The 18991-nt window shown below is 40.5% G+C and overlaps 1 protein-coding gene across 3 annotated transcripts in view; it reads left to right on the plus strand.

The window, feature by feature from the left end:
• Nucleotides 1-18991, plus strand: part of farp2 (FERM, RhoGEF and pleckstrin domain protein 2) — a 47949-nt gene that overhangs the window by 16665 nt on the left and 12293 nt on the right. For all 3 annotated transcript variants that reach the window (XM_078168607.1, XM_078168608.1, XM_033620899.2), the window contains exons 3-13: nucleotides 829-933; nucleotides 3249-3291; nucleotides 3374-3452; nucleotides 3762-3859; nucleotides 4114-4228; nucleotides 7482-7629; nucleotides 7731-7826; nucleotides 8566-8729; nucleotides 10308-10376; nucleotides 10510-10567; nucleotides 10686-10947. In XM_078168607.1, the coding sequence (XP_078024733.1) occupies nucleotides 829-933; nucleotides 3249-3291; nucleotides 3374-3452; nucleotides 3762-3859; nucleotides 4114-4228; nucleotides 7482-7629; nucleotides 7731-7826; nucleotides 8566-8729; nucleotides 10308-10376; nucleotides 10510-10567; nucleotides 10686-10947 (1237 nt within the window). The remainder of the gene's footprint in view (nucleotides 1-828; nucleotides 934-3248; nucleotides 3292-3373; nucleotides 3453-3761; nucleotides 3860-4113; nucleotides 4229-7481; nucleotides 7630-7730; nucleotides 7827-8565; nucleotides 8730-10307; nucleotides 10377-10509; nucleotides 10568-10685; nucleotides 10948-18991) is intronic.

Consider the following 18991-nt stretch of genomic DNA (forward strand, 5'->3'; position numbering starts at 1 on the left):
GACGTCTGATAATCACAGATGTTTTTGGCCAGATTTATTGTGTTTCAAACTTATTTTTGTCAAAACAATTTTTCAAAAAGAAATTTCTGTCCGTTGAGATTGTAAGGTGTATCATCAGTGTGCTTTTAAAGGAAGACTTCACCCCCGACTGAGCATTTGTAAATCATTTACTCACCACAGACTGTGTTGAATTTGGGAAGAAAACTTTTTTTTTTCTCACATGCCTTCATGGTGAGCAAGGAACTTAAAACTGAGAAAGTTCTCGATGAATTGAAGTCATTGGGGTCCATGTTTAACATTCGTTTACAAACTCTCACGACTCGTGCAGTATAATCAAAGGCTGCTTTCAGACCTAGAGTTGTCTTGACTGCAGTTGGTTCGGATCCAGGTTGGAACACGTTCTCACCTCAAACAAACCACACCAGAGTTTGTTTGTAACCGGACCGAGACCACCTCTTCAAGAAGGTCTCGGTCCGTTTGTTTTGGTGCACACCCGAGTGTGATTGCTGTGTTCACACCTGCCCAAATGAACCGCACTTTGGGGGCAAATGAACTCGACTTCAACCAAACAGTCCTTTCTGACAAGAAACTGAACTGAAAGTGAAACTTATCTGTGCTCTCTTCAAGGCCAGACTCCATTGACAAAAACTTTTCACCATCAAAGCAAGCGAGAAAAACAAAGTCTTCTTCCCAAATTCAGTGTAACACGGGATGAATAATTGATATACAAATGGTCATTTGGGGGGTGAAGTGCTCCTTAAGATCTTTGTGTTGGTTTTTGGGATGAAAATAATGAGTCCTTTTTTGCTCTGTTGTTTTTTCTTTCAGCCGAAAGCGATTGGACAGATCCTCCTCTCTGAGGTTTTCGTGAGAGGCAACCTCATAGAGAGTGATTACTTTGGCCTGGAGTTCCAGAACATGCAGATGAACTGGGTACGTACAGCCGCACTGTGTCTTTTGTTTCCTGTTGAGCATCCAGGAACTGACATGCTGAGTGATTCTTTATATCTGTGAAGTACTGACCAGCAAACGCAGCTTTTGTTTCAGAGGTCAAAGGTCACACGTTGCGGACAACATGACTATCTGAGGGCAAAAGATGAACTTTATTAGTCACCTCTCAGCCAGTTGCTCTTCTTAAGCTCTCTGCAGTGGTGCAAACTGTGACGCAGAATTGTTTTTACTGGACTTGAGCAGTATATAATCTGGGAATATTTTTAACTCGTCTGGCACAAGTGCCCATACACAAATGTCAGACTTTCCAATGTTTTATTCTTCCAGAAACATAAGTGGAATTCAAGACCACCAACAGATTTTTTTTTGGAAAGCAACAGAAGAGATATTACACACACTGTGAATCTTCTTCAAAGAGAAGACACTCGTATATTCAACTGCAAAAGCACTGAAAAGCCATTATGTGTATACACAATACATCTGTCGCTCTGTGGTGTTGCTTTCAAAGACACTTTCAAATGACAAGAGTCGAGCAGTTTGTTTAAAGCCTGGCAGCAGCTGCAAATAAGAAGAACTAAATGTTTCTTACTGAAAAGGTAAAGAACTGTCGGGGTCAAAGGTCAAATACATTTAACTTTGCAGCTCTTTGTCTCTTTAATGGTTCCTTTGTCACATAAAAGAGGAGAGGTACTCCAAAAAAGTGATAAATAAATACATAAATGTATAAATATATATTATATAGGAATGAATAAACTCATAATTAAATAAATGCTGAAATAAATTTAAAAAATAAATAAATAAATACTGAAACAAATTAATTAAATAATAAATAAATGATAAAATAATTTATAAATAAATGTATAAGTAAATGTGTAAATAAAGAAACACATGATTAAATAAATGTAAAAATAACACAAAAACAAATGTATAAATAAATACAGAAATGCATAAATATGCAAATAAATACATAAAGGAATAAATGCTGAAACAAATACAGAAATAAATAAATGTGATAGCATACAGAAAATGACTAAATAAAAGAACAAATAAGTGCTGAAATAATTACAGAAATAAATAAATAGATTTTGAAATACAAAAAAGTAAATATTAAATAAATACAAAAAACAATGAGTTAAGAATATATAAATATGGAAACAAAAAAGAATAAGTAAATGCTAAAACAAATACAAACATAAATGCATAAATAAAGACAGGGTTAAATAAATACCTAAATAAATAAGTAAAAGAATAAATAAATGCCAAAATAGTTTGTAAATAAATGTATGAATAAGTGAAAAAATAAAGAAACAAATGATTAAATAAATGCAAAAGTAAATACAAAAACAAATGTAAGAATAAATACAGAAATGCATAAATATGCAAATAAATACATGCAAGAATAAATGCTGAAACAAATACAGAAAATGACTAAATAAAAGAACAAGTAAGTGTTAGATTATTATAAATACAGACATAAGTAAATATATAAATAATTAAATAAAGGAGTAAATACATGTGGAAGTACAAAAAAACCTAAATAAATAAATACAAAAATAAATACAGAAAATGACTAGATAAATAAAAGAATAAATAAATGCTGAAATGAATACATAAATATATAAATGAGTAAATAAATGCTGAAATATATAAATGTTTAAATATGGAAAATAAGTAAATACAGGAAGAAATAAATACATACATTAATAAATAAAAGAATCAATAAATGCTGAAATAAAAAAATAATAATATAGAACATAAATAGACAATTTTTTAAATTATTGCCATGTTTTTGTACAGCGACATGTGTTTCTGTTTCTTCTGCATTTTTTCTTCTTGCATTTATTTATTCTTATTTATTTATTCCTGTGTTTATTTGTACATTTATTTATGTATTGACACTTTCGTCATTGTTTTTGTCCTCCATTAAGAGGACGAGGCACTGCTCCTCGCTCCGCTGCATTCAGCTGATGATGTCACAAACCTAAACTGACTGTAACATCAGCACATTTTGTAGGTATAAACTGAGAGAAGGATTCAGGCAAACATCAGCTGATACCAGTTGCTCAATCTATCTGTCTGGATGGAGCACATTCCTCCCTCAATCAGGCCCAGATGTGACAGGGCAGCCAGGCTCCTGCACTGAGGCAGCAAAGCCAGATTCTGCCCACAACAATGCCTCGTCACTCAGTGACTGTACGCCATGTCAGAGTCTAGATGATATTAAAGGAGTCATTTTAAGCAGAGCGGTCACCATCTGTCAGATTTTTCTGAAGATGATGTTATTTCTGTCTCTCCAGGTTTGGCTGGAACCCACAAAACTCATTATGAGACAAGTCAGACGTAAGTGAGCTCAAATATTTGCTTAAATTCCACAGAATGAAAATGTGCCTGTGCGCTGATGATCCGGTTTCATGTTTTTCAGGACCAGCGAATACGCTCTTTAGACTGTCAGTGAAATTCTTTCCTCCAGACCCCGGTCAGCTGCAGGAGGAGTACACGAGGTCAGTGACTGTAATTTCCTACTGGATATTACTTTTATCTGGTGCCTGTGTAGAGGAGCTTTAGAAAATACACAGATTTTTTTTTATGTTTTTCCTGCTTCAGAAGCTCATGATTATGGTTTTTCAGGGCATTGTAATACTTGTCCTCAAAAAAAAATGTTTATGAAGTTCTTGGAGGGCTTTGCTGCAGTCAGTAAGAGATTTGATGAATGGACGTCTTACTTAAAGGAACTCAAGAATTAAAAAATGTCTTCTAATGAACATGAACAGATAAACGCTAAGCCTTTTGTGCTTTTGCTTTTTTTATAGGTACTTGTTTTCGCTGCAGATGAAAAGAGATCTGATGGACGGCAGGTTGATCTGCACAGAAAACACAGGCGCCCTGCTGGCCTCACACCTCGTCCAGTGTATGTTGAAGCTACCTCAGTATTTGGCTGTTCAGTAATTAAAGTTTTATTTGTTTGTTTATTTGATTTGGAGGATGTAGAGATGCAGAGATGGTGCTACAGTCTTTGCATTTTCACACAGAACCAATCAATGGCGGTGTCATGCTGTGATGGGCGTGACATGCAACACATGCGTCGGCAGCGATTTCTAAACAATAACGATGGCGTTAACATGACAGAAAAGCTGATCTGTTCTGGTCTTCCTCAAACCACAGCGGAGATTGGCGACTATGATGACGTGGCCGACAGGGACTTCCTGAGGATGACCAAGCTGTTGCCTTACCAAGAGAAGGTGCAAGAGAGGATCATGGAGCTCCACCGCAGGCACCTGTAAGTGTCTCCCTGAAGCTGCGTCATGTTCTGTTTGGCCTCATCGATCTGCCTTCACAGTATGTGGTTGTGCCTGTGTTGTTGTGGCTGCGTCTTTTCCTCCATGACTCTGTTACTGTGTGAATCTAACAAACATTCTGAACAGTGTCAGTCAGGAAGGAAACTAGTTCCTGTTGAACCAATCAGCAAACCTCAGTAACAGTTCCAGCGGCTTCAGTGCTTATTATATATGCCATCAGGTAAACTTTTCTAGCTGCACAGTGTCTCATCCCGACCGCAACCATCCCGACCAGCTGAGTGCCAGGCTGTCGCTGCTGCTGACTCAGCACTTCTGCTCTCTTGTGCACAGATCATCTTTTTTTTTTCATGGTCTTCTTGTACTTTTCAACAGATGGGACTTAAAGCAAAAGCAGGGTTCCCACAGATCCTTAAAAAAGTCTTAAAAGGCACTGAATTCATTAATCTAAAAATAAGGCCTGAGTTGATGTAAAAACCTCTTGAAGAAGATTTAAGAGGGTTAAAGGCAGCTAGCTGTGAGGAGAATGCTGATTGCAACCAGCTGAAACTTCTCCAGGTTAGAATCCCATCTGGATGTTTGTACTGGGAGCCGAAATATCCACAGAGGTTTCTTGCTCTCCAGAGCAAACGGACCAGATGATTAAAACCAGTAGAAAAACTGAATGTTACAAATCAGTGTTTTTCCGACACTGTTTGACATGTTGCTGACGGGTGCTAGCCCAGTACCTGCTGGCGCTCACCTTTTTTTTTCCCTTCTTCTTTAACTCCGACATTGAGGAAGTTTTTGCCTGAAGCTGAATTATTTGCGGAGGTCTCTTCCTCTCTAAAACAAATGAAACAGGTGATTTAAAACACTTAAAATCTGTTTCTCTGATGCTGTCATTGCGGAGCGGCTGCTAACTACTGCAGCCAAAGTGAAAATGCAGAAACATGAGTGGCCCCAATGTAGAGCCAGTGTTTGGTTTGTCCGTTCTGAGTTACTGTAGAAACACAGCAGTGCAACATGGTAGACTCCATGGATGAGGGCCTGCTGCCTATGTAGATATAAACAGCTCTAAGTTAACGATAACAATGATTCGCATTTTCAGGTGATTATACATTAAAAAAAACCATACTTAATATATTATACTCAGTTTCTGGTTTTGTATCCCCCTAAATCCTATCTCAAAATAATTGGTAACATCTTTTTTTTTTTTAAAGTAATTTACTGAATGCCACTAACATTAACATCAAGAACTTCTCTTTTAGTAAGACTTTGACACAATAAAGACCTGAACAAGCAAAACATTTCATTGCTCTTTAGGGCCCTTTTTCCTAATGTTGTCAGACACTCAGAATAACAACCTGAGCCCGTCAGCAGCAAAAACAAACACTTGTAATGGACGCCACTTGACTCGGCGCACTTTTCTCAAATGATTCAATTGCAGCCTGTCTTGCCACTGTCGCAGGCTGCAGCCCTCTTTCGCTCTCTCAACACTGGACCAGTTTAAAAAATGATGATGGTCACACGAGTCACTTAAGACACAAAAACATGGGGAAAAAGGCTTCAGGTTGAAAAATACCCCTTAAAGTTCCCCTTTAAACGAGGTCCCCTTTCCTTCATTTCATCAAGAATCTTCTCCATGTTTGAATTCTTTGTTCACTAGAGACATGTCTTCATGAATTCAACATAACATGGGGTCATTAATTGACGCACAAATGGTTATATAAAATTAAACTGCACATAGCTGCGTCCAACCATTTGGACTATTTTAAAATCATATCCCACATTAAGTGGAATTTGTAAGCGGTGGCACTTTGTCTTGTCTTGTCTGTCCCTCTTTATGTGGCTTTAAACACAAATGTTTAGTGTTAACTGAACTGAGACAACTATGTGTTCTCACTAAACAACCATAATGAGAGGGTTTGCCCCGTTTCAGAGTCCAGAGTCTCACAAAACCACTCGCTGCACTTTTCCCACCACCAGCCGCCTTGTTAGCTCACTACTATGCTGTGGCCAATAGGGGCTCCTTTCAGCCCAGTGTATTTGGCGGCTCTAAAGACCTCTGCTAATCTCTTCCCTTGGTTGCCAGTGTGGAAGCAGAAGCAGCGAGCTCCCTGGCCTAATCCCCTGCTCTGGCCGCTCTATTAGCCATAAGGCCAGTGGGGCAGGGGAGGGCCCTAAGGAGATTTCACCGCTTAACGGATGAACAAAATTAGAATGTGGTGATGATTGGATGGATATGTCTTCCTAGCATGCTGTTTGGTTGTAATCACATGGGTTTAGATAATGCTGCTCAAATCCTGGAAGTTGTAAAGGATTTAAGGACACACCAGCCTGCAAACGAGTCATGATGCGATCTTTGTTTAAAGTTCATGCGGTTAATCAAAGAGACATTACACTCACACACTACACTTTGTGCTCCAAAAGCCTGGTCAGTTGCAGTTACTAACCTTATTGATTTGAGGAACATTTAAGATTGTGTGTATATGTGTGTGTGTGTGTGTGTGTGTGAGAAACAGAATTAAGCTTTAAGTGTTGTTGATGGTACAATCCAGTATGCAGCTGAAAGGTGTCCTAGGGTGCTTTCACACCTGCCCTGTCTGGTTTGGTTTAATCGAACTAAAGTTCATTTGCCCCCAAAGTGGGGGTTGTTTGGGCAGGTGTGAACACAGCAAACGCATTTGGGTGCTCACCAAAACAAGTTCTCGGTCCGGTTACAAAAGAACTCCGGTGTGGTTCGTTTGTGTTGAGAACGTGTCCCAACCTCGATCTGAACCAACTGAATGCGCATTACGCATTGTTTGGGTGAAACATGACCATGTTACTTTTTTTAATTATTGTCAAGATGTTGCTGTTCAGATTCAGGCCATTTAGGAATAACACCAGAATTCCAATGCTTTGTTTTCACAGATTAGAGATGAGCACAGAGCTTTAACCTGTCTTCTCTTAATCTCAGTTTTTTGCTGAAGGCAGATCATCAATGTGTTTATTGCACTTTCTGAGAAAATCTATTGTAGTGTTGTCATTTAGTTTAATGGGTGTTGTCTGCAAAATTATAAGAGGTAATTTCATTGATTTGTATAATTTGTTCTAATGGAACCTTCCTAAGTTTAAATAGAAGAGGACTAAGGATTGAGCCTTGGTCTTTTTTGGATACATACTTAGTAGATGAGAGAAAAAAGTTCCTGTTGCATGGAGAGAACACGTTGTCAGTCACAAAAATTGATGTATTTTACATATTGTCTCCTCCAGGGGCCAGACTCCAGCCGAATCAGATTTCCAGATCCTGGAGATTGCCCGTAAACTGGAGATGTACGGCGTCCGCTTCCACCCAGCAGCCGATCGGGAAGGCACCAAAATCAATCTGGCTGTTGCTCACATGGGCCTTCAGGTTTTTCAGGTGACTTGCTGCTCTCATTCTAGCTGTGTTTTGTGGATGTGACTCTTGGTCCTTAACAGTGATGCTGAAGGTTGTTTCTCTTTTTTCCCCTTTTCTTTCAGGGCACCACAAAAATAAATACCTTCAACTGGTCCAAGATCCGCAAACTGAGCTTCAAGAGGAAACGGTTCCTGATCAAGCTCCACCCAGAGGTTCATGTACGTATTGTGTTTTTATTCAAAAAATGACAGTGTTGGATGTCAATTATTTTTATCTGTACGTCTCAAGTCCCTTTCACACATGTACTGAAAACCTGAACATAACCTGAAGGAGCTGTACGTTAAAATGGAAAGGTCCAAATCAGTCAGAGCCGGACATTCAACAAGCATCAGAGCACAAAATCTGTGTAATCCGTCTGAGCCTATGTGAGAATAGAGCAGGTTGTTGTCTAAAGAATTTACAGGGAGCAAGTGGGCGTGTTGATGACGTTTCTATCATTCGGCTGGCACAAAGCCAGAAGAACAGAAGAATACACACTTCTGAGGGGGAAGAAGAAGTGTCATTTACATGAAAACAGCAATGAAGAGATACAGGAACTTCTCTTGGAGAAGGCCAGAGCTGAAATAATCAGACAAATTCTAGAAACGGCAAGAAACTCTTGTTATGGCCAAATTACAAACTTGCTATGTTACCGCGGTGTAATCTACGTCATGTTCTTCCTCCTGTACGCTCTACCCAGGCGCCACCCCTTAACCAAATAGATTTTCCAGTAGCTAAGAAGACATCTGAAAGGGACAGTCTACTGTTGTGCGCAACATGTGTGAAAGGGCAACAGGAAATGTTCGTACCTGATACTCTGGACATTGTCTGGAGTTTTTCTTCAGATTCCCCATCCACTCTGAAGGACACCAGTTAACTGTGTAATTGTATTGTCTCTCTCTCTGTATTTATCCTTAGGGCCCCCATCAAGACACTCTTGAGTTTATGATGGCCAGTCGAGACCAATGTAAAATCTTCTGGAAGATCTGTGTGGAGTACCACTCATTTTTCCGTTTGTTTGACCAACCCCAGCCAAAATCCAAAGCTATCCTCTTCACCAGAGGCTCTTCCTTCAGATACAGGTATTACATACTGACATCAAGGCTCAATCCCAGTACACCTCTTGCCCCTACCACTTAGCTCTACCCATCTGTTTTCACATTCACGTCTAAAGGTTGGGTGTCTGGATTCTTGTTGGTACAGAGGGGTAAGGTGAAGCTTTAGGGCTACATGGCCTTCCAAACAGAGGTTGGACACAAGCAGTGAAGGACACCCGCAAACACGATATCAGAGCAAATTGCTAATCTATGGTTATATTTATTGGATCAAATGCTAATACACCGATAACCAAAATATTGAAACCGCTGACAGGTGAAGTGAACAACATTGATCATCTTGCTACAATGCAATGTTCTTTTGGGACACCTTGGGCTCTGACATTTATGTGGATGCCACCTGACACACTCCACCCACCTTAACACCCGTGCAGACCAGATACCCTCCCCTCATGGCAACTGCGTCCCCCAGTAGCATTGGCCCCCCAGCAGGACAGTGTGCCATGCCACACCACAAAAACTGCTAAGGAGTGGCCCGAGGAACATGACAGAGACGTCAAGTCAAGGCATTGGCCTCGAATCCAAATTTCCCAAATCCCTGTCTGATCAAACATCTGTGGGACGTGCTGGTACCCCACCTCACAACCAACAGGACTCAAAAGATCTGAAGCCAACGCCCTGGTGCCAGACACCAATTGACACCATCCAGGTCAGAGCCATGTCCAGTCCAAGGAGCACCCATGGTGGATCAGGGGTACCTCTGGGATACCAGCATGTCCCTCAAATGTCCGATCAAATTGGGATTGGGGTATTTGGAGGCAGAGTCAACACCTTGAGCTCTTTGTCCCATTCCTGGGGTCATTCCTGAGCAGCTTTTGTGGTGTGGCACAGTGAGTTGTCCTGCTGGAGGCACTGCCATCGACAAGTGCTGTTGCCATGAGGGGGTTTATTTTGTCTGCGACAGTGTTCGGGTGGGTGAAGCGTGTCAAGTAGCATCCACATGAATACCAGGACCAAAGGTTTCCCAGCAGAACATTGCACTGTAACAAGATGATCAATGTTATTCACTTCACCCACCAGTGGTTTTAGTGGTTTGGCTGATGGGTGTATATTATGTATCATAGACCTGCCATACACAATGTGCGTGTATTATTATAGAGATAGTCCAAAAATGACAAACCATGATTCCACCAACAGGCAACTCAATTGCGTTTTTGTTAGCCATGGGCATTATGTTCACCAATGGCAAGTTGTGTTTGCTAAATTAACAGTGAGAGTGTGCCTCTTCTACTGTCTGACCCTACAGAGCCACCATAGTTTAGAAATGACATGTAGCTAGTAATAGCCCTATACTTTTAAGCTATTGAAACATTTCAAAAAGCTCCAAAATGAGACCCCCGATTAACTGTTGCTTAATACATTTGTTGTTTTGGAACTCACGTTTTAATACACTTGTCATGCTATTAACGATACAGGGCTGACATTGATATGTGGCGCTGATATGCTATATTTCTCATGCAATTTAGCAGCTCAACACTGTCATACAGAACCAGTGTTTCTGTCATGTCATTATTCAGTGTTTTAATTCCAAACTCTCTCTGTCAGTGGGAGGACCCAGAAGCAACTTGTGGACTACGTCAGGGAAAATGGAGCAAAGAGAACTCCATACCAGAGGTGTGTGTTTCTTTGTACAGTATATAAACTGTTTATCAGACAGACACGTTGTTTGCCTTTCTAATTCTTCTGGGAAATGTTTCCACACTGCATTCATAATAATAATCCTGTCATTAAATTGTTTCTTGCTCAGGAGGAACAGTAAAATACGAATGTCTGCTCGCTCCCTCGCCACAGATGTGCCAAAACAGGTCAGTGAAGCACCAAGGTGCAACAAATAAAAACTGTCATCACCTTGTACAACAGTGAATAAATGAATACTTGTCTCCTTCGTAACTCTTTTCCTCCCCCACTCTGTCTGTGTTTCAGAGCTTGTCATTCAATGACAGTCTCAGGGCCCCAGGCTCCCCTTCCTCCGCTTCTGTGTCCTTCTTCCCAGCGCACATCTCCAGCGTCCTCCCACGGACTGAACTCCAGCCTCAGCCACAGCCTTTGCCCGCACTGAGCCGGTCTCCAGCAGCGCCTCCCCAGCAGCAGCAGCTTCAGTCCCCTCCACAAGCCACCAGACCCCCCAGCCCTCCGAAGGAAGAACCTGTCAAGGCCGCTTCCCCATCTCACTTCGCTTTTCAAGGTGCCCCTAGCAATCCGGCAGCAGGACACTGCAGCCCCTTGTTTGTGTGTGTAGAGAGTGGCACTTCCCAATCACAGCCCTCCAAAAATGGCAATGAGGATAATGAGCATGGTGGGAGGAGGGGCCCTGGGTGCTCGGTGGGAGTGGGTGGAGGGAAGAGGAGGGGGGTTCTTACACCTGAGGCTTTTGAGGCGGAGCTCTTGCGTACAAAACAGAATCCCATGTTCTCCATGTCTAACTCCCCGCTGCATGTCTCAGAGGAGTTCATAGATGACGATCCCACTGAGATTTCTTTTTACGGTGGGGGGGCCGAGGCCTACTCTTTTGGGCTTGATGACAAAGTAGATCAGTTTGATTATGTGGAGGAGTCCGACCTCAGCAAAAACAGGATGTATAGTGTGGGCATCGAGGACCTGAATGGGAACACCAATCCCTTCCCTGATAGCATCGTTGGTCACTCTGAGACCAGCTCTCTGGTTAATAACCGCTCTGAGTGCAGCTCCCTGGACAACCTGGGGCTCAGCTCTGCGGGCGAGTCCATGTCGGTGGGTTACGGAGGCGCTGACTCCTCCTCGCTTCGCCTGCCAGGCTCTGAAATCCAGTCAGAGGCCAGCTCTATGGTCAACTTCCCTGCCTACTCAGTGCGATCTGAGAGCAGCTCTGCTGTGCAGTTCAGTGACCTGGTAGAGCAGCTTGAGCAGCTCAGCTACCCCCCCACAGCCACTGAGGGCTCTGGGAACGGCAGCTCAGACTCAGACTCCGACTGGGGCTCTGACAGCGTCCTCCCTCCTGAGCAGAACCTGTTTTACAGTAATCCGCTGACAGGGAGTGGTGGGATAGAGGGTTTCCTCCTTCAGTGCCACAACCTGCAGGCCCTGGCGCTCGCAGACCCCTCTGGATCCCCTCATATTAAAATGTAAATCACACATCGGTACAGCACTTAATGATCAATAATTCAGCCCCTCCGGGATGTTGCGATGTCACAGTCACAACAATACATGTGCAACCTTTTAATTTTGTCCAACTTATCAACAAATGTAAACAATCATCGTAGTTCTCACTAATCATAGCAGCTCCACGCACAACATCACCAAACTCACTTCTTTGTCTCTGGTTTGATAAAAATCGTACAAGGTAATTTCCTGATGTTCTGCATGAAACAGGGGGTAACGTGAAACACTTTTCTACCACAAAACACCCAGAATATAACTGAAACACATGAACAACAGACAAGACAGGAACGGATGGAAGTTTATTGATGCCAGGCCAGAAACAAAACAAAAGAAAAGTGATCAGTATCAGGTAGTAACATAAAGTTTCTTGTTCTAACAAGATGTTTTTCCACATTTTTACAAAATACATTCATGTTGTAACAAGGAACTTGTGTCGTTATAACACTATACTTATTTATCTTGTTATAACGTGACACTTTTCTTGTTATAAAAGTTTTGTTAAACTTTTCCCACATTTTTATAAGATGTTTATGTTATAACAAGAATCATTCTCATTATAATGATGTATTTATTTATCTTTTTATAACGTGAAACTTTTTTTTTAAAACATGAAAAGTTTCTTTGTTATAATGGGATTTTTCACATCTTAACAAGATGTTTTCATGTAATAAACTTAAAAAATAAATAAAAAAACAACAACCTTTTTCTAACGTGACGCATTTCTAAAATCCTGAAAAAAAAACTTGTTATAAGAAAGTTTTCAAATTATAACAAAAAATCATTTTATAACAATATACTTATTTATCCTGTGATAACGTAAAACTTTTCTTGTTATGAGATTTTTCACATCTGTGCAAGATGTTTTTATATAATTACATTTTTTTTGTAATAACAAAACAAAACTTTTTCTTTCTAAAATTCCAAAAATGTGGAAAAACATCTTGTTATAAACAAGAAAGCTTTCATGTGATTACCTGATACTGATACTTTTTTTTTCTCGTGGCCTGGCTGTTCTTCCGTACAAAAGAATGGAGGTGAGTTAAATTAAATATGCAGGTTAGTTGGTAACGTCAGAGTTGCATAAATCACAAACTCAGAACATTGCGGTTTTAGTCTCATTGGGACAAACTGCCTTTCCTTTTTAATCAATTATAAAAAGTGTTACTATTTTTGCAATTCTGACTTGCAATATCATTTGTTCCTCCCATTTTTTTAGAAAAGCTGCCGTAAAATCAGACATTTGGGTCCACAATAATCCCCAAAAAAGCAAGTGACATCCTGGAGGGACTGATGATTGATAAGCAGCAACAGCACTCTTTAATAATTCAATTTTACTTTAGTCCCAGCAACACTTTAATATTCACAAAGCTTTTAGTAATTGTCAGAAAAGACAGAGATGGCTGCACCAGGTGAAGCTGCAGGTGTCCGGCTGTTTATGTCTTCATATTTTGAGTCATTTCCAACAACCTGCACTCTCATCAGCGCTGATGCACATCGTTGTTGCGTACACTTGTTGCATGCTTTCACTTTTAACTCTCTGCAATGAGAAGTGGAGGAAAACATCCTCCGTTCCATGTGTTGGTTTTCTGCAGCAGAACGATTCTATTAGTTTGTATCAGTGATTCAACCCTGTCACAGTCAGGTCATGGTGCTTTTTTTCACGAGATTCTTGAATGCAGAATAATTCTTTGTCTTTTCAGTTGTCTTATCGACAGGTTCAGTGTATTTAGAGGAAATGTTGATTTATGCATTTTGGGTGAATCTCTCACAGATTCAAGAAAACGGCAACAAACACTTTGGGCTTTTACTTTGAAAGCTTTAGACCTTTTAAGTCCTGTTTCCCGTCCTTTAAAACATGAATGTACACTGTCATAGGAATGTCTTGTTAGATTTGCCTTCCATTTGCTGAACACGTAATATTTTAGCTGTGACAAAACCTAGTTGTGCATCCACCTTCGTAGTAGCCTTAGTAGTTTCAATTAGATCCATGTTGAATGATTTCTACCATTTTTGTCTTGACCAACAAGTAAGCTTAAAAAATGTGATATCCTAATTTACAAAGTACATCACAAATAATATTATTCTAATCATCATCATCATCATCATCACCTGGCTTTTCTTATATGGTACTTGTGTAGTGTACAGTTTCCCAGTAGATGATAATCATTAATTTGTCTAATCTCAGGGTTAAAATGAAACAGACAGTCGTCCAGGTCCAGAGATCCTTACAGGCCTCCTGAATGTAAAATATGAGACACTCCATGGAGCCACTTCTGTGCCTCACTGACATCTGCTGGCTGAAGTCAGCACTCTTCACATCAGACCAGTCCACAGCGTGTAGTAGGTGTCATGCACTTAAACTTTAGGTAGGTTCATCATGTCTGAAGGATAAAAAAATATATATAAATCTCACCAACTAACATTTTAGCTTCACGCCGAGCAAAGTTAAAGAATGTAAGCAGTGTACTAATGAGCCATTCAGTGCACTGTTAACACTAGGGATGCACCGATAGTGAATAATTGGGCGGATACCAATGCTTTTTTGTTGTTGTTGTTTATTTTGTGTGTTTATTTATTCCCCCTTTTGTACCAGAGAAACAAAGAACTCTCCATTATGAAAAGAATAACTGAACTGTATATTACTCTACCTTTGAATGAGCAATTCATGAAACAACCTTTGATAAAACTCATAAGCCTTTTTACTATATATAATATATCATAATTCCTGATTACATACTGTGCTTGGAGGGTAAGGAGCTCCTGCACCTCATTGTTTTCCTAATTTACGGACATTTATGGTCACTGTTGTTCTTCTTTGACCTGCTAACTACTGTTAGCTACTGTTAAAATCTTCCACAGTGGATGGCACGCATAACACGTCGTCGAACCGTAACACCCATCCGTGGCTCCATCCTGCTGCCTGTTCGGGTTGTGCAGACACTGTTTCCCTTTCTAATATATATTTTATATTGCTGTGAAAATGTCAACAAATTTCTCCTTCAAACAGTTGTTTGCACTCAAGTTTCACAAAAATTCCATTTTACATGAGAGTGTTAGAATTTACCTTTGTCCAGTATTCATTTTTACTGAAGAGAGCTTGAAAGCCTCATGATGTAACTCAAAGTGACCTCCATTAGCAGTTAGCTCCGGCTGCTATCAGCTAACAGCTAACGCTAACTAGCTCCTCTCCTGTCGATTTCAAAACAGATTTGTTGCTCACAATGAAGCATTATCAGGGAAACAATAAGGTTTGTCACCCAGAATCTTTGACACTGAGGTTACTGCGTCCTTTAGTCCTGAAAGCATCCAGATGAAGACCTCTGTTCATTCCAAATATTTTCTGTTGTTCTCATGTTGCCTGGAGCCGATGTGACACAACAGAAAAACATCGTCCACTGCCATCAGTGAATATCATCTTACTTGCTGATAGGCCGATGGTCGTCAACAAGGCGAATACGTTTGCCCAATAGATCGGTGCATCCCTAGTTAACACCACTCTCTACAAAATGAATGTATCATCCTCCTTGTATGTAAGGCTTCGTACACCTGTAGCAAACTTAAAATAGTTAGTAAACCATGTATAATAGACACAGCGCTTTTCAACGTTAAAAACCATCCATGTTTGTAGCTTGTAGGAAACCCTTTGGATTCAGTAGGGGAAGCTTTTATTGAAGCATCAGTATGTCTCTTTTCAGGCATGTTAGCACATTTTGGGGTTTTGGCTTTGGCTGTCTTCAGGGTACCAACAAGGTGGTGCTCTGTTGGTTTGAAGGAAACGGGGGTCTTTTGCACATTAGCTATGAATTTCTCTTTTACAGTAGCTGGATTCTTTTTCATGTTGTTTTTGAAGTATTGGTGTAGGAATGATAGTTTGCTGTCATGTGGTTTGTCGCTAACACACAAGCATGCACAGTGCTTTTTTTTTTTTTTTTTAATTTAATTTTTTCATCCAACCTCCCGGCCTCAGAGATCCAACTGGTCTTGTCAAGTCTGTCGTGACAGCTCACTCCAAAATCAAAAATACAAATTTCCCTCTTACCTGTAGTGCTAATGTCAGTCTATATAGTTTTGGTGCAAGTTGCCGGGTGCTGGAGATATCGGCCGTAGAGATGTCTGCCTTCTCTCCAACATCATGGAACTCAGCAGCAATGTCTCTTTCCAGAAATCATGACCAGGTTACTCAAGATAATCTGTCTTGTTGTGAGCAGTTTCATGTAGGAACTATTTTCTTTCTACCAAACAAATGCACTCTTCCTCCTGTGCAGTGATACAATTGGAGGATGTATCACTGCACAGGAGGAAGAGTGCATCAACTGCTAGCTCACCTAGCACCACTGAGCTAGCAGACATTACAGCGCAGCCATGGAGGGCACCATTAATGTTTACCTCATGAGCTCGAGCTTCTCGTTCATGAGTAGATGCACACTTCCTCCTGCGCACTGATAAGGGTTAGAGGGTGTAGTTTGGTAGAAAGACAAAAGTTCCTAAATGAAACTGCTCACAAGGTCTGTGGATTGCTGTTGAGTTTTTCAAATGTACGCCTGAGCAGCACAAGCTGACTGCCATCTAGTTCCATTATATCGGACAGACATCTTTTTGGCTGATATCTCCAACACGCAACAGTACATACCAAAAAAATCTAGACTGATGAATAGCACTACAAGTAAGAGGGAAAATATGCATATTGTGATTTCTGGGGTTGAACTGCCTCTTAGAACGAATTCACTTGTGCCATAGAACACAAAAAACTAATACTTTCTTGATATCAAACTAATCAGTCACCATGTTGTCATTTCATCCTCAACAGTCTTGACTTGCTGAGTGCAATTTTTTTTTAAATTCCTTTCATTTGAGCTCACTTTAATCTGCTTGAATTCAGCAAAGTTTGCTTTTTCTGTGCTTGTTAGTGTTGCCTTTTTGTCTTGCACCTCTGTGCCTTAAAGCACTTACTTTCGCTCTTTTCATGCTTGTCATGCGTATCTCAGGTGTACGTTCCTGTTTACTTTTCAATGGATGTTTCCGGTGAACATCCACGTGAAAAAAGGGGCTTTCTAAATTAAGTTTTCCTCTTTAGTCACTAAGAATATATACTCATCAGTTCTCATTGTCATTTTGAAGGATTGTTATTTTCCCAATAAAAACAACAACAGTTGTGGAACGTTATTTAGTTTCATGTGCCATCAGTTACCTGTTAGACCGAGTTGGTTGCCTTGATTCTTTTTCTGCCATGTGATTCTTCAAACATCTCAACTGAAGATTTAACTAATGACGGGGCTGACAATGATAACCAGCTAAGCTATAACTGCACTTAGGCATCAAGTAATCATCACTTAATCCTGAATATGTATATTGACTTCTTATAAACAAACCTGTACTTAATGTGTGTATGTTTTTACTCTCTCAAGAATAAAGTAATCACTTTTGGGTACCATGAATGTCAGACTTAAAATTCTTTTTCAGATGCAGACCGAAAAATCAAAGACACAATGGTGATGTCATTCTTTCAACTGCTTTAACAGAAACCTCAGTGGTGTTCGACACTCTTGTAATGTGCATGGCCCAGATCACGACGGATGAAGTTTATCTCACCCTCTGTCCGCATTTCAAATTGTACGAAATAATGGACGTAGCCAACATGTTACCCATTTGTTTGAGGACTCGTGTTTTGAGCACGGATGTATAAAGAGACCTGGATACAGCGTTGGTGGCGGGGCCCCGTTCATTCCTGTCAAAGCTGCTCAGTGGAGCATGAAAAAGTTGTACTTCCCGAGTGTAAAATTATCCTGATCTTTTGCACCATTGTGACCATGGAGCAAGCGCACCAGAGACTTCTGCTGGTTGAGCCGGCTACTTCAATTTTAGCATCTGCTAACGTGAATGGGGATAAAAATCATGGATGTATAAAGAGACCTGGATACAGCGTTGGAGGCAAGGCCCCGTTCATGCAAATGAAAGTTGCTTGGTGGTGCAAAAAGCTACTTTTCCATGCTACGAAATTACCAAGATCTAACGCATTGTGGGGCCTACAAAGTGAGCTAACTACAGTGGCCGAGTGCAACCAAATGGCTGACTTCTGGTTTTGCCCTCCGCTAACTTGAATGGGGCTAAAGTGATTTAAATGAGCTTTTTTTCCTGGTCTCTTGAAATCCAAATAATAAAAGTAGTCTTTTCGTTGTGACAATTGACAGGTGTTTCTCTCTGAATTGAATGAATGTAATCCTATGGGAATGAAGTCTTTATGTGCCCAATGGCATCAAGCGACAGACCTTGAAGATGTCATTGTACAAATTGGCCACTATGTCAAAAGTCCAGCAGTACTGTTTCTGGGGGCTCATTTTTGAAGCTTCAAGTTCGGCATTTTAGCCGTCACCATCTTGGATTTTTGGAGCCAGAAGTGACCACGTTTGGATATGAGAGCGGAGCTAACTCTAACGCCAGTTGCTAGCTTAGTTAGCAAGTGGCATTTATGATTAGCTGTGATGATGCAAATTTTTGCTAGTGGAAAAAAAAAAAAGGCTTAAAACAATTTACTTAGTGGAAAAACCGAACATCATGATTCCTTAGAGGGTCTTTTAGTAAGATTAAATGCCAAACAGAACTTTTCCCGATGACTAAAACGTTAAAATAAGCTTTCATGGGCTGAAAATACACTGAAATAGTGACAGCTACTACTATACTACATGAATATTGGGGTAACGACACGTTTACCCAACCAGTGTTGTCGTTGTGATAGCCATTTATCAATGGCACCCACCTGTCATTCAAAGTGGCCACACCCTTAAATATGCGTTACTTTAAGTCTTAAAAAAAATCTAAATGGGTGAGTTATAAAAAATAACCCCCCATTCAGTTGTCGTGAACGTGAAAATTAGCTATTGAGATTAAAACCGTTTTTGTACTAAGCTGTAAAAGCGTTAATTTCAGCTGTAAAGTTGAGTTTTAACATGGGGGTCTATGGGGGTTGACTCACTTTTGGAGCCAGCCTCAAGTGGCCGTTAGCGGAACTGCAGTGTTTGGCACTTTGGCGTTTTTTATCCCCGGAAATTGCCTCTTTGGTTTTACGCAGACATCAGACTGGAGATATTGTGTAT

Source organism: Epinephelus lanceolatus, chromosome 6, assembly GCF_041903045.1.
Source record: "Epinephelus lanceolatus isolate andai-2023 chromosome 6, ASM4190304v1, whole genome shotgun sequence".
Taxonomy (NCBI): domain Eukaryota; kingdom Metazoa; phylum Chordata; class Actinopteri; order Perciformes; family Serranidae; genus Epinephelus; species Epinephelus lanceolatus.